A 23950-nucleotide genomic window follows, 5' to 3' on the forward strand; every position below is an offset into this window, starting at 1 on the left:
ACTGATAGACCATAGTTGTCAAGCTAAAAGTCTTAAGTCTTTAGAGTGACAAAATATTTGATCAAGTGAACATCTGCAACTGAGAAACATATTTATAGAATAAAAATACATTTCAATTGCCAGCAACTTCTTAATTTATTCCATGGCTGGTTTCAAAGCATAAAGCTGCATCTTCAGGTGCTAACAAAAAATTATGGGAACATAAATGTGTGGCAGTTGGGCTAGCCAATCATGGGGGTCATGCCCATATCAGACAAATGCAAGAGAGCATAGGACCAGCAACCACAGTGCCCACCTGGACAGCATGACATGGATATGGACACGGACTTCTGTGTCATACTGTCCAGGCGGGCACTGTGACTACTAGTCCTACACTCCCAAGCATTTGCTTGACACAGCTGTAGCCCCTCTTGACTGCCTGGGCTGACTGCCCACATTTATGTTCCCATAATTATTTGGTGGCACCTGAAGATGAAACTCTATGCTTCAAAACTGGTTGTGGAATAATTGAATAACACTCAATGTCAGTCACTGGGAAGTTATATAGCCTTTGGCTACATTTGGATGAACACTCTGATTATTGCAAATGTGGTTAGAAATTTTTGCTACTGTGTATGAGCAGTAGAACCATGAAAACTTAATCACATGGCCACCTCTCTCTGACTTTGGCCTGCCTACAATCTATCGATGGTCTTCCACAGGTGATCATACATTAATTGGTGCCTCAACGCCATTTGAAAGAGATGGTTATACTAGATGTTTTCTCTCATTCTCAGAACCATTTCCATTCCATTCATAATATTTAGTTGTGCGCTGAGAATAATGTACGGGAATTGCAGTTCCATGGATTTTCACATGATAGTTTTCTTACTGCGTTACTTTGGCAATAGAATACTTCAGTTCTGAGACAATTTTTCACGTTTCCCTCAAGCTACTGCTCTTTCCATGATTTTTTATTTTTAAAGATGCATAATTTACACCCAATTAGTGAAGTGCTGATGTATGTACATACCAGATTTGTCGTCCTTCTCTTTTGATTTCTGGCTCCGTACACCCGAACGTTTTGCACGCTCTGAGGAACACTGCAACCATGATTTTGATCGTCCAGATGAAGCCGGTGTGCTGCCTGTTTGGCTAGCCGAACCCTATGCAAAACAAACTATCATAGTTGTAACTATTCTGCTGAAGAAAGTATGTATCAATTTAAAAATAGAGATAGTTCGGGTCATTCAAACTTACAGAATCACAAGAGTATTTCAGAATGTAACAGATTTCAATCACACACATCTTTATAAAATCAATCGCATTCTCCACTAGCACTGTAAATGAACTAGATACCTAGCATGCTGTAAGAATGTAATGAACTGACTAGTAGCAAATAATGTAAAAGAATAATGTAGAATGGATGTCCATGAAAACAAGGATATGCTGGAGGAATGGGAGGAAATATACAGAAAAAACAAAAATGTTCTTAAAATTAAAGAGGATTGATACTAACAAAAAGTGAGAGTGATACTTATGGAGTTCAATCAACCAATGACTATAGAGACAGAAGGAGCTGTTGCTGGATGTTGGAATGGGAGAGTTAGAGATTCCTAATGAACTGATTATGTCAGACACAGCTGCTTTGGAAAACACCTGGAGTCAAATTATGATAAAGAATATATCAAGCGCCATGACCATGAAAATGGAGTAAGGAGTGAGATTCATTATCCTGCCTTCTTTTGAATGCAGGTGTCAATACAATGGGGACTATCCTGCACAAATCAGTGTGATACTGATAGATGTAGGTAATACTGATACAACTGAAAGAACATAGGAGCAATGAAAGAAGCTTTTACAAGTCTTGGAGGAGCTGCTGGAAAGATGAACTGACAGATAAACAAAGGGAAAACTAAGTATATGCTTAAAACAACAAAAGATTATCATAATGAACGGCTGTCATAAAAATTGGTTCCCAAGAGTTTACTGTCATGTGCAGTTTCACTTACCTTGAATTGGAAGTAAAGTTTAAGACCAATGTCAGCTCTGAAATCCCAAAATGAATACTGTCCACCAACAACTAATGCCAAAGCCTCAGAAAACATCTGAAATCTAACAAGGAGAAGTTCCCAGGGGTGGGATCAAGTTTTTGAATCCATCTGTACAGTTATATAGGTTAGGATCCCAGGTATGACGTCCAGCAGTCATTCTCCCTCGTGGGCCGCTGTTTGCGAGTGGCCGACAGAAACAAATTTTGCATTTTTGCATGATCTTCCAGAGTGTTAAAATCAAAAGTTACAAAATTAGTGGTTAGCATATGAAACTGACGTGTTGAAGGTTGTGGGTTTGAATCTCGTCAGGAGCTACAAGCTTTCTACTTTTAAATAGTTATCAAAATGAAATTTATCATTATTTTTATCCAGTTAACTGGTTTAAATGTAATTTTTTTTTCAATTTCAAAACCCTGTCACTCATTTCAATCAGAGCATTAACTTTTATGTTTACTCTTACCCCCCCCCCCCCCCCCGCCATTTTTTTTATTTGGAATCTTTGTGCATGTTATTTTAATTATTTTTGTATTAATTTCAATTTTATTTCTTCCATTTGATAATCTTACATTTTCATCCATGTTGTTACAATTCACTATTTCTATTCCTCATTTTTCACATTTATTTATAATTCTTTTTTTCTTTTAAATTCTCAGCTGTGTTTTGTCCATAGTGCAAAAAGAATTTCTGTTTCAAATGTTTGTCTGACAATTATCATACAAAAAAGTACATCTACATCTTGTACATAACAAAAAATACATTTCTGACATCACTCCACCGCCAATATAAATAGATTACATCGTCTTTTGTTTTTTAACATGTAGATTGGCATTTTCAAATGTTTAAATACTGTGATAGATTAATAAAAATTATGAAAATCACATGCACAATGATTATATATGAAAACAAAATGAATGGAAGAGAAAAATAATAGTAAATGAAAAAGTTAATATGTCGGTCAAAATGAAATGACAAAGGATTACGAATTTTTTCAAATTAGAGTCATTTTGACAACTATTTAAAAATAATAAAAATCTGAATCACTTTATAAGATCTGAAATTTCAACCTGCTACACGTCAGTCTCATATACTAACCATTATGCTACACCACCACTAAATTTATGACCACCAATTTCAACACTCTAGAATATCACAAAAAATTATGAAATTCTTTCATTGATTACTTGCAAATGAGGGTCCACCACAGTGAATGGCTGCAAGGCAAGATAATTGGGACCGTAATCTACATCACATTATAGGTGGTTTCAAAACGTCAATCTCAACCCTTGGGATCTCTCCTTGTAAGCTGCTATTCAAGAAAACTACAGATAAAATGTATAAAGTTTTTTTGAGGTCAGTGGTAACATATGGTGAGGAAATCTGAACATTAATGAAATTCGATGGAAGGAAAATTGACATATTTGAAAGAAAGATTGTGAGACAAATTCTTGGACCATTGAAAGAATAAGTTGTCTGAAGGAGAAGCTTCAACTATGAATTATATAATCTATTGAATATCAGACATTGTCGGTTACATTAAGATTAAATAGCCAGAATGGGCAGGGCATATATCAGAGCTAATAACAGAGTAAAAGGAAGACAATCAACACAGTGTTGAAGGAACCAGGAGAGCTGGAGAACGAAAGCTATGGTGGAAGGTGTAAAGAGGAAACACAAGGAAAACTGGAATTCAGAATTGGAGTAGTTCAGCATTAAACAGGAATGACAGGAATAAATTTCTACAGAAGACCAAAGCTCACATAGGGCTGTCATGCAACTGATGACAATGATGATTGAATCATTACATTGGCAATATAGTACTACAACAATTTCAAGTATACTACTCTTTGTAATATAAAATGTATGTACTAAAACTGTAAAAATCACCACCATTTAATGCGTGTTCCTGGTTTTGATTTATTTAAGCATATTCATACACTGTTCACATAAGAGTCCATTGGTTATGCCCCAACATAAAATTGTACTTCTAGTACATGCCATCTATGACACTTCAGCACTCTCTCTACAGCTTAAACTTTAACACTATCACAAGAACATTTCACAGCGTAACCAATGGTACTACCTGCCATAAAGAAGCCATAGCATTAACTATGAATCATAGAAACAAAAGCTTTTAGATGGACAACTGGTGTCATTAGATTGGGTCATATTTCAAATAACTGGGCAATATAACAAAGGCTGATGGAAATTGACCCAAGGGACGACCAAGGTTGGATTCAGCATAAATGCCACACAGCAACTTCAGGATTATAAAATTTCATGCCAATATGAAACAATGTCACATTATATGGAAGCTAAGATGCCAATAATAAAAGTACAAAAATAACTACTTCTAAATATTTACTATTAAAAACAGTCTTGATCACAATTTATTTATCAAGGTGACTGGTTTCTACCACTACTGTGGTCATCTTCAGACCATTGAGTAGGAACCTCTTTCTGTTGGAGAATCACTATGAGTAGTGATTCTCCAACAGAAAGAGGTTCCTACTCAATGGTCTGAAGATGACCACAGTAGTGGTCGAAACCGGTCACCTTGATAAATAAATCGTGATCAAGACTGTTTTTAACAGTAAATATTTGTAAGACATTGATCACTGCCTTTCCCGTAATGTATTCAAAAGTAACTACTTCTAAAGTTTAATTATCCATCACGGAAGTTTTCAGCACCTCATCATGATTACCCAGTACTGGGCAATTATGCTGGCCACTGGCTGTTGAAGATAATAATAATGATCATCATCTCATAATCATGATAATGATATCGGAACTAGTCACTGACTAAAATAAAGTCACATCACGGCACCCCGGCAGTTATATCTTGCTTATTCAAAAGCTTAAAATTATTACTAAGAAGTGACCTTGTAAAATTATTGTAGGTGTTCTTTATACTGTATTTCTAAATGGTGGAATAGTAAGAGTAATAACGACAATTAGATCACTATAAAATTGCAAATCAGTATACCAGCTAATTACTCTCAGAAGGCAAAATTCAGTACTTCTGATAAAAGACACATACAAGTATATACACTATCCTGAATTTTGGAACTAACAGTTCCTTCCTGTGGGAGAAGAAAAGGATAGATTGTCTTAGTTCCAAAAGCTAGGATAAAGTACATAATTCTTATGTGTATTAATGGCTGTACTGAAATTTCACCTCATGAGTGCAAGTAATGAACAGGAATACTGTCTTATAATTTCAGTTTGCTCGAGAGGCACCATTAACCAAATTTTCCACCAGTGTTGGAACCACTGTATAAGTTAAATGCGAAATGACATTCAGTGAAAGCAGAACATCCATTTCTTACCTAGTTCCAGAAATATGCCTGGTATAGTTATAGACAATTCAGTAAGTACATTTTACCTGGATTCTTTCTTTTCCTCAAACTGTATTTATGATAAATTTCTCTATTAAAATACAAATTGAAAAAGAAACATTAATTGCTTCAAAACATCCATCTATTTCACTGTAAGCTAAATGGAATATACAACTATGAAATGAAAATCTCACTTAGCTTGTTTTGGTAGATAACTTCCCTCTATGTTCTAAGAAGCAGGCAACCAAATTGGTACTAATGTGTTTGATTGCAGGTGACAGCATAACTGTGTTAAAGAGTAGTGAGAAGAAAGTACTAAAACAATAAAAAGATTTATCACTGTAATATACCAACCTGCGAAGGAACTGTAATACTAAGCAGAAACGTCTGGCCCGACTTTGACGCATCTATCAAAAATTTCAGTTTTTGCACCAAACTAGCACTCTGTTTCAACTGTTCTGCTGCATTCTCGGGCAGTTTCTGTGAGCGCTCAGATACTGAAATACAGAAAAAAAATTTAACGTGGGTTGTAAAAACTATTGTTTAATTACTTTCATATGAAACGTGCAAGCAGCTAGTGCTAGGTTCTCGTTTTGTTACAGTTAAACAGTCAACATCATCATCTGTGTCAAGAAATCAGTCCACATGGCTTCAAATACTCAGGACACCAGTTTGCAAATTACTTGTGCCACATTCATAATCCATTTTACACAGTATAATACCAACTAATGTTTCATTATTTTTCAATATCTACAACCAGTTTTTAACAACCAGTGACAGACATTCCATTATTGTTGAAACGCGTCTGCCAGTTGTCTGGCTGACTAGTTTCATGAGGTACAGTAAAACCTCATTAAATCAACTCCCCACTCAGTCCGATCATCTCATTTCCGGTGACTGTTTTACTGGCTTTCACATGACACCACTCTGTGGTGCTGCTGACAAGCCAAGCAACAGGTCACCACAAAACAACTGTACCCATCGTCAGTGGCAGTGCGCAGTTTTGCGCCATGTGAAGGCCCAGGTGTGGCAGAGAAGCACTTCTCCATGGTGGTGTGTGGAGGGGCCCTTACATACGTGAGCCACCACTACAGTCAAGTCAAGTCTGACTGGTCACTCATCATTTGGTGTCTGGATCAGTAGGCAATTGACTATTGATAAAAAAAATGGTTCAAATGGCTCTGAGCACTATGGGAATTAACATCTATGGTCATCAGTCCCCTAGAACTTAGAACTACTTAAACCTAACTAACCTAAGGACATCACACAACACCCAGTCATCACGAGGCAGAGAAAATCCCTGACCCCGCCGGGAATCGGACCCGGGAACCCGGGCGTGGGAAGCGAGAACGCTACCGCACGACACGAGCTGCGGACGACTGTTGATAGGTGCAGTAATTAAATCAATTTGTTTCTAACTCAATTAATAGTGTTATTTGTTTTATAAATTAGTGATAATGTTCTTCTTACATACTGCATTTAAGTATGCAAAACTAAATTATGGCATCAACTAGACATAAGCATGTGATGCTGTCTTTAGCAGAGAAACTGAAAGTGCCTGAAAGGCTAGATACAAATGAGTCTCTTCAAACTATTGCACTCGAGTTAGGGGTTGGCATAACAACTGCTAAAGACTGGAGAAAAAATAGGAAAACTCTTTTTTAAGTCAAGAAAATGTACGAAAACTCTTGAAAGTCATACAATGATGGATTGACAATGGGAAGGCACGAAAATACACAAGACTTTGAAGAATTCTAGACAATGCTTTGTGGATGTATTTTTAGCAGGAGTAAAGTAAAGGAACAACATTGTCTGGACCAATCGCAAAAGAAAAGGTACTGATTTTGGGTGAAACATTAAATGGAATCAGTGAAAATGAGAAGTTTACAGCAAATGAAGGCTGGCTAAATCGGTGGAAAAACGACATGGAATTCAAAATCTAATTATGTCCAGTGAGAAGCTGTCTGCTGAAGAAGCAGCTGCCAATGAATTTGTACTGAAATTTGAAAACTTAGTTGAAGAGTAAGTGCATAACTTTGGTGAGTCTGGTTTTAGACTACAAAATGGTCCCTACAAGAACTCTTTCTGCACAGAATGAGTTATAACAGGTACTTAACTTGCCAAAGATAGAATAATTCTTCCTCTCTGTAGTAATGGTAATTTAAGTCACAAGATGTAATTATTTGTGATCGGAAAGGCAAAAAAACCAATGCTGTTCAAAAACAGTAATATGCCATCACTACTACATGTATATCATTGTAACTAAAAATCAGCTTGTAGGGGATCTAGACTCTTGAAGTTTGGTTTTATGACTAGTTTGTTCCTGCCATTACAAAACACCTAAATGAAGAAAAACTTACAATAATTGTCATATTGATACTTCACAATTCAACATGTCATCCATCAGAAAATGAACTCAAAAAGGTTAAATAAAGGCTTTATTTCTTCCTGCCAAAGTAAAATATCTAATCCAACCTATGGACAAGAGGGTCTGTAAGTGGCTGAAGATGCGTTATCGTCAAAAATACATTGGATCAATTTTAAAGAGGACACAAAAAGGCAGCAGCTGGTTTCAAATGATGAAATCATTAAATGTAAAAGATTTAATCTATGCAACTCCCAAAGCTTGGGAAGAAACGCCAATAGGAACGCCTGAAAAAATCTTGGAGCAAACTATGTCCAAAAACGAATGAAAATAAAGATGAAACATCAAAAGAAACACTTGAAAAGAATTATGGTGAAATAACCCATGCAGCAACTGATAAAAGTCAAGATGTAGACAATCCAGCAATTTTGAGGGACTTGCAGGTTTCACAATCAGACACTGAGCCCGGTGACATAAGTTAGTGGATAATTACACTGAATGTTGACTGCACAACAGAAGAAAAAATAACTAACAACCAAATGATTGACAATGTAACTCAAATAACCAATGGGAGTGAGGAAGATGATGACAACAATGAAGACAATGATGATACAGCTCGGGTATCACACACACATGCTCAAAATGCTTTTGATATAGCTCTTCTATACACTGAACAAAGCTCTAAAATTCTACCCAAACAGACCTTTCGTGAATCACAAAATGGCAAAGCATTGTGGCAAAATCAAGGTTGTCATATGCTACTCAAAAGATAATTACAGACTTTTTTCCCTGCTTCAGAACAGAAAATGTTTCACCATGTGATTTATCATGTTTTAAACAGTTAAGTACAAATCAGTTGTGTGTAAATGTAGTACTGTGTAATAGGCTATGTAAACTTGTTGAACTTTCACTCACAGCAACAATAGCTATCATACGATACAACAACATTTTACATTACAGGTACTACTGTACAGTACACTTTTGTGTAAGATTTTTTTGTTGTTCTGATGTTTCTTTTTGTTTTGTTACTGTTTTCATATGGGACAAAATTTCAAAAAGTATTTCCACGTGAAAATAAAAGTTCTACTGTATTGTATTGTGATGTTACGCGTCAACAAAAGTGTTCCTCTGCTAATTCAACCTTTTTTGCATTACATCATGCTCCCTGTCCCAAAGGGACAGATTACCAGGTTTCTATTGTATTATTTTTTTGGCAAACTGATAGAAATAATGGATGTAGAAGCTCCAACGAATATCAAAAATAATTGCAAAGGACGAGTAGTTAACACCCCTCATATCCAGTCTGCTTCCAGTAATTAGATGTATTCCCTGCAGAGGCAGTGAATACATAGCGTAGGGAAATGATGCAGGAGACCTGTACCGCCGTACTAGGCAAGGTCCTGATGGAGGTGGTTTGCCGTTGCCTTCCTCTGACCATAATGGGGATGAATGATGATAATGAAGATGACACAACAACACTCACTCATCTCGGAGCAGGTGAAAATCCCTGACCCTGCCGGGAATCGAACCCAGGATCCAGTGTTCGGGAAACGAGTACACTACCATGAGACCACGAGCGGTGGACCTTCTTCTAGTAATTAGATGTATTCCCTGTAGATGCAATGAATGAGCAATTTTTAGTTTTACTAACAGCCATATAAGTTCTGCCAGATAACCAAATTTATCTGGTAAGAGGGATTCAGTAAGAAAATCAGCCTTGACGTCATGGGGAGTTTACGACTCGGCACCTAGCCCACCGTTGTCTGTAGGCAGTCTCTATTCTTCCTTTGATGAAGGTGATTTCCAGTCTTTCTTTTATGATGGCGGCTAGTCAGCTACATTTCTGAATTTTCTGGGGTGAGGTAGTCCAGAGGCCTGTCACCCCTCTTGGCTTGGGCAATAATGACTTGGTGTCACGCCTGGCAGTTGCAACTTCAATAAGACACGCTCCTCTTGTTTACAACAGCAAAGTGCCAGTTACATTTGAAACTGTGTGGACAGAGGTACGCCACAACAGTGGGGTGGCGTGCTAGTTGGTTACCAGTAAGCCACCCCTATTATTTGTAGAGACACTTGATCTTTATTTCAAATTTTCTAGGTTGGGGGTAAGCCACCTCTATAATTTGATGAGACACTTGATCATTATTTTGAATTTTCTCTTGGGAGGGGGGAATGTGAAGGTGATCTATCATGCAACCGTGGCACTGCACTACACTCAGACTCAGAACGTTGGTTTCCGTGAGAGCTGCTTCACTGGTGTGGTTGACTTGAAGCAAAACCAGAGAATATGTACTTCAGTCAAGCAACATTTGATTTTACGGCCCTCATGATGATGTTTGATTTGTTTCACACTAGATTTCTTTACTCTTGGCGATTCGCAAGTGAATTCTGTCTTGGTTAATATTTGTACACCGGCTTCCACGTGTACGCTCATTACAGTGCCAAGTGCATATCACTCATTCCCTTGTATGCCTCATTAGCGCCCCCATCTCACAGCATGGTCAGTGCAATTACTTCTGCTTCATGTGAATCCTGAGTCAAGTGGTCATGGCTTCCAAAGATTTTGAAAACGCAATGCTTGCAAGTGCACAGTGCTCTCTCGCAATCATACTGCTTTCCTGCCATTTTCGCCAACTGAGCTGCAGAGCTGACCGAGTGGTTTTGCATTGCGTTCAGTGAACATATGTGTCCCTGATCAATTATGGTATTACATCAATCCGTCCCAATAGATTTTGCAGCAGGCACAATTGACTCCAGCGACATTGCTGGTGGGTTGCTGGATGGAGCATGCTCAATATCGAGGAAAAGGATCTTACGCTGCACACTGGATGAAAGATGGTAGTTGGACAGAGCAGGAGGTTGGCAAGCAGACCACAAGGTGCCACAGAGGATTCTCGTGCTGCCGGTAGCTCTCTGTGTGGCAGTCACAAGAGACCAGTGTGGACGACAGGAATGAGCGAGATCTGCGGGCTGCGCCTTGTTTTGATGAGATGCAATATGCAGAGGTCTTGTGAGATGTGAGGCATTTGGTAGCAAAGTTGGACAGCTGTTTTTACGGTAAGCTGGAATTTTGAACTTTGGGAGACTGTGGTGGCATCTGTGGTGACATCATGTCTCAGTAGATGTGTTATACAGTCCCTTCACTGCAGTCATTGGATTTTGAATTTATGTCATTGTAGGCATTCCAAGGCTTTAATTGCTAGCGTCTTCGCTAGAGGTTGAAATTGTAAAAGAAGCTATTTTAGGAGAGTTGATATATTTCCCCACCAAGTGCGACATTCGTCAATGAATAGTTTTAGATTTCTGTAGCAATTGCTAGTTAGATGCATGTACTGAAGTGTATATTATTTGAGTTAACTAATTTCACTTCTATGTTTCTTGTAGGGGCCTGATAATACTCTGTGCTCTAGTTTACCATGCCAACACAAGGGATTGTATTGTAATTGCAGGTGGCCTGCAGCAGGTTTCTCTGCTCTTGACCAGGTGGCTGTGTTCCTGGTTGATTATAGTATCACTTCTTGGAAAGTAGATTCCGGCTCAATTTGCGAGGTTTCCGCAATGACTTATTATTTGTGATTTGGAGCAGTTACATTTTGTGAGCAAACTGTGTTGAGGATCAGTTATCGACAGTTTATCTATCTTGCACTTTGCACGGTTAATTATCCTTTCAGTTCTTAGAATCTGTGCAATCTGATTGAAACCCAGTGCTGGATTTCTGCATCAGGGATTGCATGTTTCACTTAGTGATGGAGAAATGAATTTTGCACATCATCTGGGAGGCCTTGCTTTTGAACAGTGTGGAATCTAAAGCAACTATAGTTGAATGTGGTTGTGATAATTACAACCAGCAGCAACACTGTTGTCTTGCTAATCACTTGGATGGGTATATACATTTGGATTGTCTGATGACACATGTTTTGAGAATTGCGAAGGTGTGTCAGCACAAGCTTTGAGTTTGTCTGGCTGTATTAATGAATTTTCATTGATATTGCTGGCCATGTTTCATGAAATTTTCTTAATTTCATTGGCTGTGTTTCTCAAACTGATTTGATGTATGCGTATCTAATTTCAGTTGTTGGTTTCTGTTATCAGTGTCTGGCTTGTGCTGGTTAACAACTGGTTGCAAGGAACAATGTGTGTTCACTATGAAGATTGCTCGCTTTGCGCAGTGGGCATCCTGGGCTGTCAACAGCAATCCTACAGTATGAAGTTTTCTAATTCTACCAGTGATAAATCAGAGTTGGGGCACAGATTACTAGGAAGGCCACCTCCATTGTGTGTGTTCTAATGTCAGTGTTGATTGGGCTAATGCTTGACCACTTGTAAAGGAGCTCTAGTGTAAACTGAAAAACTAGATTAACTCACAGCTAGTGCCTCTTTGCTGTAACTGGGTTATTGCCTGATATTGTTAAGTGACACAGTATGATAAATGGCTGCTGCCTTAGTTATAGTGTCGTCATTAAAGCTAATAAAATCAAATGAGCACTCTAGGTTAACAGTTAGCTTGGGTGGAGGGTACTGAGCAGCCACTAGTTCATATTAACCTTTAGTACTGAGTATTTGCTAATACCTGTGTGTTTATCAATGCCACTAAGTGGCTGTGTTAGTGTCAAGTGGCATACACTGGTTATGTGGGAAGAATTACCAACTGTACTAGATCGACAGATGCTGCATTGTTTGCCTTGTCATTTAATTTTCATTGAAGTCATAATTTTGTTTTCTTGGTGTTTTTATTTAATAATGATCACTAAATGCATTTCTGCCTGTGTTTTCAAATCATTGGTCAACTGAATGTTTTTATTTGATGAGTCTTTTACATGTTATCAGCCAGTGGCGTTGTTAGTTGGGTTGAGAAAGAATTCAAAAACATTCAACAAAGCACATTAATTATTCAGAGCTCTGTTTCAGAACAACAGAACTTGTGCATTCCATTTGTCAGCAATTCGAAGGTTCTCACCATGATTGCTACTGATGTCCCACTGGTCAAGCTGGGTCAAGTTCTGACATCTAGGACCGAGCCACTGTCAAGACGTTGGAAAGTCAAAATTCTTGGCAGATTTTGAAGACTGAAAATTGTGTGTCATAGAAAAAAAAGATTGTTTTACTCTGCCTGGTTTTCAGCTGCAAAATTCAAGCACTGTACTCCCCAGTCACATTCTGGCATAATTTGAATGCGATCACTGAAAACAATATTTTTTGTTTTGTTTCCCCAGTTCCTTCTGGCCCATTTGCAAGTATCTAGAGTTTGATCAATGTAACCTAATATGCCATTTTAATAATTAATTGTTTGGCATAGCCTGTTTGTTGGTAGCAGTTTGTATTACCATGTTAATTACAGATGTTGTCCATCATTTTAGCGTACACCAATGACAATATCATGAAATACTGTCACTGGCATACACTAGAAAACATTATGTATAAGCTACCACAGATGATGGGCAACAGCCAAAACTAGTCTGGTAAAGTAAACTGCTACCAACAAGCAGCTTATGTCAAGCAAATAATTATTAATATGACATGTTTACTATTCCTACAAGCTGCACAGCACTAAGTGTACAAGACATTCTTGTAACCAATACTTTCCCATGTATATCGATGGTTCACACCTTTATACATTTTCTTTAACATTCAGTTTCCCATGTCTGTGATTATTAGAATCAATTAAAAACGGGTATTACTGCACCTTTTTTATTAATTCAGTAGATATAAAATCTCTACAACTATGATTTAATAATTTTGCAATTATTTACAAAGGGCCTCTTTCTTTTTAAAACTTTGCACAAATTTTAAATTGTGTAATAGAGCAAATGGGGAGTGCTCCGAGTTTTGGAAAGTACATACAACATCTACATCGATACTCCGCATTCACCTTATGGTGTATGACAGAGAGTAGTCTGCACCACTACTTGTCATTTCCTTTTCTGTTCCACTCACAAATAGAACGAGGAAAAATGACTGTCTATATGCCTCCATAAGAACCCAAATTTCTTGTATCTTACCTTTATGGTCCTTTAGCACAATGTAGGTTGCAGGTAACAGAATCGTTCTGCAGTCAGCTTCAAATTCCGATTCTTTAAATTTTCTCAATAATGTTCCTTGAAAAGAATGCTGCCTTCCCTCCAGGGATTTCTATTTGAATTTCCTAAGCGTCTCCTTAATGCTTGCGCATTGTTCGAACCTATCAATAACAAAGCTAGCAGCCTGCCTCTGAATTGCTTCAATGTCTTCCTTTAATCCGGCCTGGTATGGACCCCAAACACTAAAGCAGTACTCAGAATAGGTCGCACTAGTGTCCTATATGTGATCTCCTTTACAGACGAATCACACTTTCCTATAAATTTCCCCATAAATCAAAGTCGATCAGTCACCTTTCCTACCACAACCCTCACATGCTCGTTCCGTTTCGTATCACTTTGCAACTTACGTCCATAAATTTAAATGATGTGACTGTGTCAAGCAGGACACTACTAATGCTGTATCCGAACATTACAGGTTTGTTTTTCCTATTCATTGACTTTAACTTACATTTTTCAGCATTTAGAGCAAGCTGCCATTCACCATACCAACTAGAAATACCTTACTGTACACCACAGCATCATTAATAAACAACTGCAGATTGCTGCCCACCCTGACGGCCAAATCATTTATCTGTAAAGAGAATAATAGCTGTCCTATCACACTTCCCTGGGGCACTCCTGGCGATATGTTTGTCTCTGATGAACACTCATCATCAAGGACAACACTTCGAGTTCTATTACTTAAGAAGTCTTCAAGTCACTCTCACATCTGTGAACCTATTCCGTATGCTTGTACGTTCTTTAACAGCCTTCAATGGGGCACCACGTCAACCACTCTCCGGAAACAATGAAATATGGAATCTGCCTGTTTCCCTCATCCATAGTTGACAGTATATCATATGAGAAAAGAGCAAGCTGACTTTTGCATGAGTGATGCTTTCTAAAACCATGCTGATTCATGGACGTACGCGTCCCGGTGTCAAGAAATTTATTATATTCGAACTGAGAATATGTTCAAGGATTCTGCAGCTAAGCAATGCTAGGGATATTGGTCGCAGCTAAGCAATGCTAGGGATATTGGTCTGTAATTTGCGAGTCCTTTCTTGGGAGTCATCTGCGCTTTTTTCCGGTCACTTGGGACTTTGCACTGGGCAAGGTATTCATGATAAATGTGAGTTAAGTAAGGGGCCAATAGTGTATTCTTTGAAAAACCAAATTGGGATTACATCCTGAACTGCTGACTTATTTGTTTTCATCTCCTTCAGCTGTTTCTCTACACCAGGGATGTCAGCCATATGGAAGTCTGTTTGATGGTAAAACGACAGTATGTTTGTACAATTCTCCCAGGTGAATTATTTCTTGATTGTGAAATTTAAAACATCAGCTTTCATTTCGCTATTTTCAATTGCCACATGAGACTGGTCAACAAGTGACTGGATGGAAGCCTTAGACCCACTTAGCAATTTTGCACAGGACCAAAATTTTCTCAGGTTCTGTGCCAGATCTTTTGCTACAGTGTGACAGTGGTAGCAGTTGTATGCTTCACACATAGATCTTTTCACAGACACACAAATCTCTACTAACCTTTGTTGTCATTTGCGCATTCTCTTTTGAACCGAGAGTGCAACAGCCACTGCCTCCTCAGCAGTTTCCAAATCTCATTATTAAACCATGGTGAGTCTTTTCCATCCTTAGTCAACTTAATTCTCCAGACCACAATTCACAATCTACTTAAACTTTCCACATAATTCCTCTACATCAATCTTACTGAAACAATTCACTGTCTAAGTGAGACACTAACAACTGTTTATCTGCTCTTTCTAGCAGAAATACTCTCCTAGCCTTCTTAAATGATTTATTAATTTTTGTAAGCATAGTTCCTATAATGAAATCATGACCGCATTTCTATACTGATGATGACAATACGGTCTGGTCTACTTGTAGCTACAAGGTCTAAGATATTTCCACTGCATGTGGGCTGCCGAGCTAGCTGCTCAAGACAGTTTTCAGAAAATGTGTTCAAAAGTACTTCGCATGACTATCTGCCTGTATCTCCTGCAATGAATCCATAGACATCCCAGTCTATATTCGGTAGGTTAAAGTCGCCTCCAACTAGCAATGTATGATCTGAGTATGTACGCACTACTGACCATAGACATTCTTTAAATGACTCTAGAACTGTTACAACAGAATTGGGTGGGCAGTAAAAACATCCAACACTTAACTTCGTTTCACCTAGACCTGTTATACACGACCAGGTAACTTCACTGTCACACTCAACTTTGACTTCAACAGAGGCAACATTTTTGTCAACTACAATGAACACTTCCCCTCCTCTGATATACATTCCATGACTGACTAGATATCTCAGAGCTTTCCACTTAGGGTTTCAGCCAGCTCTTGGTCCCGAGAATAATTTGAGCAAGAGAACTTTCCTGGGTGGCAGTAAATCCGGTAACTTTGTTACAAATACTTCGATAGTTCACAAATAAAATTTTGACAGTCGAAGTATCTTTACTCTGAATGTTGTCTGACTTCCCTTGCTGTGTATCAAATGGCAAGTGTTCATCAGAGTACCTCAAACTACCGCCTAGCCAAAAAAACCTCATGTTCGCTCCACAAGTACTCTTCTACCCAAGCAGCTGTTTTTTGGGGGAGTGCTCTATTAACCCATCAAGGGGAGTAGTACAAATGCGCAATCGATGACATAGGTATAGAAATCTGCTGGCAACGCTGTCACAGAGCTGACAAATCCTTTGATTAGGACCTCCATTTGGCTGCAAATTAAAGGATCCCTATTAACTCTGAGAACAATGCTGCAAATTGTGAGCTCTGCCTACAATCCACGTGTGAGGCCAGCAGCTTTCACCAAGTTCATCAGCCACCTGTATGAGCTGAGGATGGCCTCAGAACCCATGCGACAGGTGTCACTGGTGCCAATGTGAGCCACAATTTGCAGATGCCTGCACCTGTACACTTTATGTCTACAGGCAAGGCCGCTTCCGCATCTCGGATGAGGCCCACTAGCAGACATACAGGTGACACATTGGCTTTCTTCCCGGCCCTGAACGCTATCTGCCCAAGGAGCTCCATAATGCACCTAACACTGAATCTCTCAACAATTGGTAAACCCCTCCCCCCCTGTGCCTGCTCAGACCCTGCTGAAGGAGTAGCCACCAGTCTGCTCTTAGGGTGAATGCGTTCTTGAACCACTGCCAGGTGGTGTTATCCGAGCACAGGTAGTTAGTCTCCAAACACATTACGTCATCCCATATGCTGTACTTGGTAACACAGTTATTCTTTCAGCTATTTTGTCGGGGCCTGACTGGTGTCCCTGTAAAACAATGGTGGATGCTCTCCTGAACATAAGGACATTAGGAATGATGTACTGCTTGTTTTCCAGCTCCTGTTCATGTATGCAACGGCTTTTACATTGCCTAATTCAAGACATACTGAATAGATGTTTGAACTACACAGCTTCTCCACTAAACAATGACAAATCATAAGCACAATCAAGTGAAATTCGAAAGCAGAGTCATCAATGAAGTACAATATTTAGCACTGACAGCACGTTTATTACTGACATCAGCTTACAGGAGGCATGTTTATTGTTGATACCAGCAAACAGACAGAAAATAGCTGCCTCCTAGTCACAGAGTGCTATTATTTAAACAAACATCAAACATTCCCCAATATGAAAACATTACAAACATACAAAATTTCAAGAACCTTCTAAAAATAATAGAGAACTGGCGACCTGCAGCATCTCGGCCCGCGATGCAAAGTTCTACCCCACATTGCATGTAACACAACTCATGGCATATTACTTCCTCTCAACTACAGCTCACAAAATGATCACAGTGAACAAATCAGAGCTCATTGTTGATAATCGTCCTGTGCAAGCCCCATTCATGAGTGGCACGATAAAGGTGGAAATGATGGTGGTACAAGAAGTACCCTCTGCCATATGCTATAAAGAGGCTTGCACAGTACAGATATAAATGCAGATTAAGTTTTGTGCATAAAATGCATGTTTGACCATCAACTGTTATTATTTTAAACCCAAATATAGACCGGTTTCAGTCACACACCATCTTCACGTATTAAGGTTAAAACAGTTAAAGCCACATCATGTCTCATTACCGAAATAATAGTCACGTCTCATATGTAGAACACGTCATGAATTCCAGTTTACAACACAGGACTTTTAGAAGCAAACATACTAATAACAGGTGTAAACAGAGCAGTAATGAAGAGAAGATGCTCTACACATGAGACATGGCTATTATTGAAGTAATGACAGATGTGATGAAGTGGCTAAAGCTGTTTTAACCCTAATCTGCGAAGATGGTCTGTGACTGAAATCGGTCGATATCTAGGTTTAAAATAAGAGCAGCTGACGATCAAGCATGCCTTTAATACATTACTTGACAGCTGTTGATAGTCACCTTCCAAAAATGTTCACTTTTGTAGACCCTATCTTGCCATTATGGTTTGATGATGATGAAGTCCCATACTCTTTGACAGAGCATAGGGGAATGATGCGGGAGACCCGCATCGCCGTATTAGGCAAGTCCTAGTGGAGGTGGTTTGCCATTGCCTTCCTCTGACCGTAATGGGGATGAATGATGATGATGAAGACAACACAACAACAGGTACCCCCAAATCATTCAGACTCAATGAATAGCCTTCACTGAGAGACCATGGCAAAATGCTTCCCTTTTTTCCAAACAATTGAGGCATTTAAAATGTAGGACATTCTTACAATGAATGTTTACTATTTTATTGATTTTGACAGCTGACCCTCTAAGGACAAATTTGCTGTTACTATGACAGTTCTCATTTATGGTATTTTTTTAAATTAAGGCAAATCAATTCACCCTGTACAGCACACCAGTCATGAGAGCATTGTGTACTTGTCTGTTTCTCATCTCAAGAAAGTCCCAAACAATCAGCACAGCTGTTCTGAAAAGATTCTGATTTATCTCTCTTCTGATTATATATTCATATCTTCTAGATCTTTTTTGATGCTCATGTACCAGAATATGAATGTATTCAGTTCTGAGTCAAAGATGTTAAACAAGAATTCCATCCAATTAGAAACATTCACTCCTTGTATGTTGCCCTAAAATTAATGTTGGCCTTAACATACTGAATGAATAATTTTTTTCCTACTTTGAAAAAATATTTCTTCTTTCCATTTTTCATATAGACACTATTTTTATAATTTGGACTCAGTATAATGAGTATGACCTCTTTTTATTTTAATTATGCTAATAAGTATCTCTCAGACAGGATAAAACACATAGCTGCACAAGAGAGCTGTTATGATTGAATGGCATTTTCACTGTTTCATTATTTCCATTTTCCTGGCTCTTTGTTTTAAGGCTTTGTCACATCCATAGGCTGCAATCTATTTACCCAGGCATTTAAAGTTATTCACACATTTTATAATTCCGTATCTGGTGTTTAACTGGGCAGTATTATTCTTAATATTTAACATAACTTTCTTTTCTTCAAAAGTCATCTGTACGACAGTTTGTTCTGCTACTTCTTTCAGTCATTAATTTAGATGATACCATTACAAAATCTCCCATCATTACAGCCATAACATCTGCAAAAAGCAAACAGTTGATTTCCACACAATTTTTCTTACTAATCCCAATCCACAAAGTTTCTGAAGTTTTAGTGCCCCGAACCATTCTTTATTATTCTTTCCAACAAGTAGTTGGACATGGGTGGTGAGAATCCACCTTCCTGTAGAGCTCCTGTTCTGATTTCAAACGGTTTAGAGAACTAGCCCTGAAATTTTATTTTGGATCTGATGTTGTTCAAGAATGTTCTTATAATCCGTAGTAGTTTTTCATCAACTCCCATTTCCTCCAGTATGTTAAGTAACACAGCACAGTCTATGATTTTTTTAACATCTGTTTATCATCATCCGCTCAGTACATAATATCTTAATAATATTGTCAGGTTCAATATTTGTTCACCTTTTTAACATCTGCTTATTCTCATCCTCTCAGTACATAATATCTTCATAACATTGTCAGGTTCAATATTTGTTCTACTCTCAAAACATTAGATTTGGAATCAACTACAATATTCCCAAGTTTACACTTGATTGGCTGTTCTAGTCATTCTAAGATAAATATGGACAGAATCCTGCATGTTACCAGGAGTAATGAGAAACCATTATTTCATAGTACTGATAATAATAAGAATTATTATTATTATTATTATTATTACTGCTGTTTGCATTGAAATTTTCATTCAAGAATTCAGGGGTGAAAAGTTTTACTATTCTGATTTTGTGATCTCTAAGGTTCTGTAATGTTATGACATGTTCTATGATCTTTAAGTCAATGACACAAAGGTTTGTTCAAAAATAAATAAAACCACAAACTCTGCCTAAATTCACCTATATTACAATATGACAGAAATAAACACAAATCAAACCAATTCCTTTCTAAAATAATAATAATAATAATAATAATAAAGGGGAGGGGGTCATATTTCTTTCCCCTCTATCTTTAGCACAATAATCTTTATCTTTCAAGAACATTTTCAAAACTGAGTGGACTTTTTAATGATAGTTGGCACAGATTTCATGTTAAACTCAAACTCTAATCTGAACTATTGTTTGATGCAGCTATCCACACTAGTTTACCCCATGGAAGTGTATTCATCTTTGAATATCAACAACAACATTCATCCACCTGCAGCTCTCCACACTAGTCTTCTAACCTGTGCAATTATTACCCTCCATTACCAAACAGGTGATTCCTTGATGCTTCACGATGTTTCCTACCAATAAACCTCTTCTCTTAGTCAAGTTGTGCCATAAGTTTATTGTTTCCCCAATAGAACTCAGTGCCTCCTTACTAGTTACTTGGTCTACCCATGAAGTTTTAAACATCCTTCTGTAGCACCACATCTTAACAGCAAGTTTCTACCCTTTTCGTGTCTGAACTACTTATCGTCCACATTTCAACTCCATGCAAGGCTACACTCCATACAAATACCACCAGAAAAGAATTCCTAACAATTACATTTATATTCGATGTTAACAAAGCCTCTTTTTCAGAATTGCTTTTCTTGCTGTAGGCCAGTTTGCATCTTACATCGTCTCTACATTGTCCATTGTCATTTTGCTGCTTAAACTGCTAAATCCAGCCACTATTTGTAATATCTCATTTTGTAGTTTTATTCCTTCAGCAAAACCCTATTTAATTTGGCTACATTATCCTTGTTTTAGTTGTGTCAATATTCATCTTATAACCTCATCTCATTCCATTCAATGCACCTTTCACATTATTTGCTATCTCTGATCAAATAATATCAGAGAGAAGCTACAATCATGTCTCATTCTCTTGTCAACTATCCATCTCTTTTATGTCCTTCAACTCTTGTAATTGAGTTTTGGTTTCTGTTAAAGTAGAAGATAACTTTGTGCTCCCTGTAATTTATCCCTTCAGAGTTTCAATTAATGTCCTCCTATCAACGCCATCAAAGCTTTCTCTAAATCTACAAATGTTATAAACATAAATTTACCTTCCTTTAACCTATCTTCTATGATATATCATAAGGTCAATCAATACTGCCTCGCATCTTCCTCCACTTCTCCAGTACTGCATCTCATTTTCCCCACAGTGAGTTTCTAGCAGTTTCTCAATTCTTCTGTAAATAATTAGTGTTAGTATTTTGCAACTGTGACTTATTGAACTGATAGTTCAGTAATATTCACACCTGTCAATGTCTAATTTCTCTAATACTGGGATTATTACATTCTTCTTAAAGTCTCAATATAGTTTCCCAGTCGCTTATAACCAGCATTTCAGATGGAAAACTTTTGTCATGATTTGTTCTCTCAAAGATCATAATACTTATTAGGAAATTCTGTTTACTCCAGGTCCATTGTTTCAATTGAATTCTTTCAGTGCTCTATCAAATTCTGTTTGTAATATCATAATTCTCATCTTATCTATTTCCTCTGCCCTTTTTATATGTCCTTCATGTACATATCCCTTGCACAACCCTTCTATATATTTGTTCCACATTTCTTCACCTTTTCCTTCTTTCCCTAGCAGTGGCTTACCATGTGAGCTCTTCTTATTCATACAGGTAGTTTGCTCCTGTTTCTCTTACTGACAGTCACATAAACAATATATCAACAATATATCAATTCAGTCTCGTACTGTGATGTGCATGGAAATGGGCACTTCCCTTTGTACCACATGTTACACTTTTACCTTCTTCCATTCATGTATGGAACATAAACAGAATGACTGCTTAAATATTTCTATGAACACTGTCGATAGTCTAATTTTGTAAATGTGGCCCCTCAGGAGTAATACATAGGGGGCTGATAGATATTCCTAGATTCTTCACCTACTACTGGTTGGTGAAACTTTACAAGAAGGCTTTTGCGGAATAGTTGGCTTCTATCTTCCAATATCTGCCCATTTCAGGATGAGAGCATGGTTGTGAATCAAATAAACCTGGGGCTATTGAATGCATCCCTTCTCTGTATGTGTTCAATAACCTCCATTTGTTTTACTTGGTACGGATCCAGCACAAAAAAATCTAAGTCTGCCGCCTAGTATGTTTATCTCTTCCTTTTTGATTAATTAAAACAGATGCCTTTATTGGAAGACACCTTTAGTATTTAGTTCACTTGGTAACTACATAATGTATAAAAAAAATTTTCACACCTAGCTTGGTTTAAAAGTTCCTCTGAATGTAACCTGCCATAAATCTGCTGAGAAAGTTAAATTTCGAGCAATCTCAGTAAATCTGAAATTACTTCACAACATATGTTGTATATTCGTAATTTAAAATACAATTAAACGAGGTTCAAACAAGTTTGAAATACCTATTACTGCACAAAATTCTAGCCTTTAGAAATATTTCATTGTCAACTTGTCATATTTAATAGACACTGCTTCACGACAACACACCTTTAATAACACAGCTGGAATATGCTGATCCACAACTTAGTGTTCCCATCTATTAAAGCCATTATAATAACGAAAATTGCTATTTCAAAAAGGTACATCATTCTTTCTGCCCAAACCGACTTCCTTCTCATTTTACTGATCAAAATTCCATACGTCTACTGCTCTATAAAATACCGTTAATATTTTGATATCATAGTCCACCGTTAACCACTATATAAGGAAAAAAAGCTCCATACAAAACACTTAAATGTCGCCCATATTTGTAACTACATCAAAAAACTCAAATTTGCAAACTAATGCCTCTTCGTATGTGTTTGAATTGATTACTTGACGTATCTATTGCACAGAAATGTTAATAAAGTAAGAGACTACCATATTTCGCACTAAAGCAAACGAAAATAATCGGTTTCAATGACAAACGGATACTACTGCGTAATCAAAATCTATCATCACTTCCCTACCCTAGGGACCAACTTTTATAAACATGATAATTCACACGAACACTAACAAAAGATACGAACAATCGAAGGGAATCACTGGCATTATCCTCGGCGAAGGATTCACTGTAAATACATGGATAACCTAGGAACTGCCACATCAATCGTGGAAGAAAAGGTGCAAGGGTTGAAGGCTGGTTACAATTCGTGAAACGCCATAACAAACACTACGACTAAAACTTACCTAAGCAATGAACTGCACAGTATTCCTGCAGCAAGTCAATGAGGCTGTTCCCCATAACTTTGGTAGTGTATTTTCTTCCTTGCTTCGCAAGTTCCAAACATTCAGCAAGGTGAGATGACTGCTCTAAAAAAATTCTTGCAGCATCCTCACAATTGTCTTGCAGATAACCTGCAAAATAATTCCCCACCTACATAACACAAGCAACAAATAATAAACAATTTTCCGTAGATCACTCAGAGCAAAAACAATATTCACCTAAAACAAGCCTTGCAACTTCCGATGGCAACAATGTCTCCATTCTTCAAACATTCGTTTTACTTCGTGATAAATGGAACGTACGATGCACACACATCCCAAGTCTGTAAACTATATAAATTAACAGCTAAGGCTGTTGAACTGTAAAATTCCACAGACTTTGCACACAACATTTGAACAAACATCACAAAAGCAAATTCCTTCTTACGTCACCATTGTCAATAACAGAGTTAATTATCCTAAATTTGTATAATCTGCAATGTTCTCAATTTCCTTTAGTGTCACAAGCACCAAAACATTCCAC

At 37.7% G+C, this 23950-nt stretch overlaps 1 protein-coding gene across 1 annotated transcript in view; it reads right to left on the reverse strand.

The window, feature by feature from the left end:
- LOC126132772 (protein NPAT-like) overlaps window positions 1-23689 on the reverse strand; it is an 86856-nt gene extending 63167 nt beyond the window's left edge. Inside the window, exons 1-4 of the mRNA XM_049915182.1 lie at window positions 23647-23689; window positions 23392-23559; window positions 5723-5865; window positions 1013-1145 (exon numbers count right to left, since the gene is read on the reverse strand). Of these exons, the coding sequence (XP_049771139.1) occupies window positions 1013-1145; window positions 5723-5865; window positions 23392-23559; window positions 23647-23689 (487 nt within the window). The remainder of the gene's footprint in view (window positions 1-1012; window positions 1146-5722; window positions 5866-23391; window positions 23560-23646) is intronic.
- Window positions 23690-23950: the final 261 nt, after the last annotated feature.

Source organism: Schistocerca cancellata, chromosome 1 (assembly GCF_023864275.1).
Source record: "Schistocerca cancellata isolate TAMUIC-IGC-003103 chromosome 1, iqSchCanc2.1, whole genome shotgun sequence".
In the NCBI taxonomy this organism is placed as follows: Eukaryota; Metazoa; Arthropoda; class Insecta; order Orthoptera; family Acrididae; genus Schistocerca; species Schistocerca cancellata.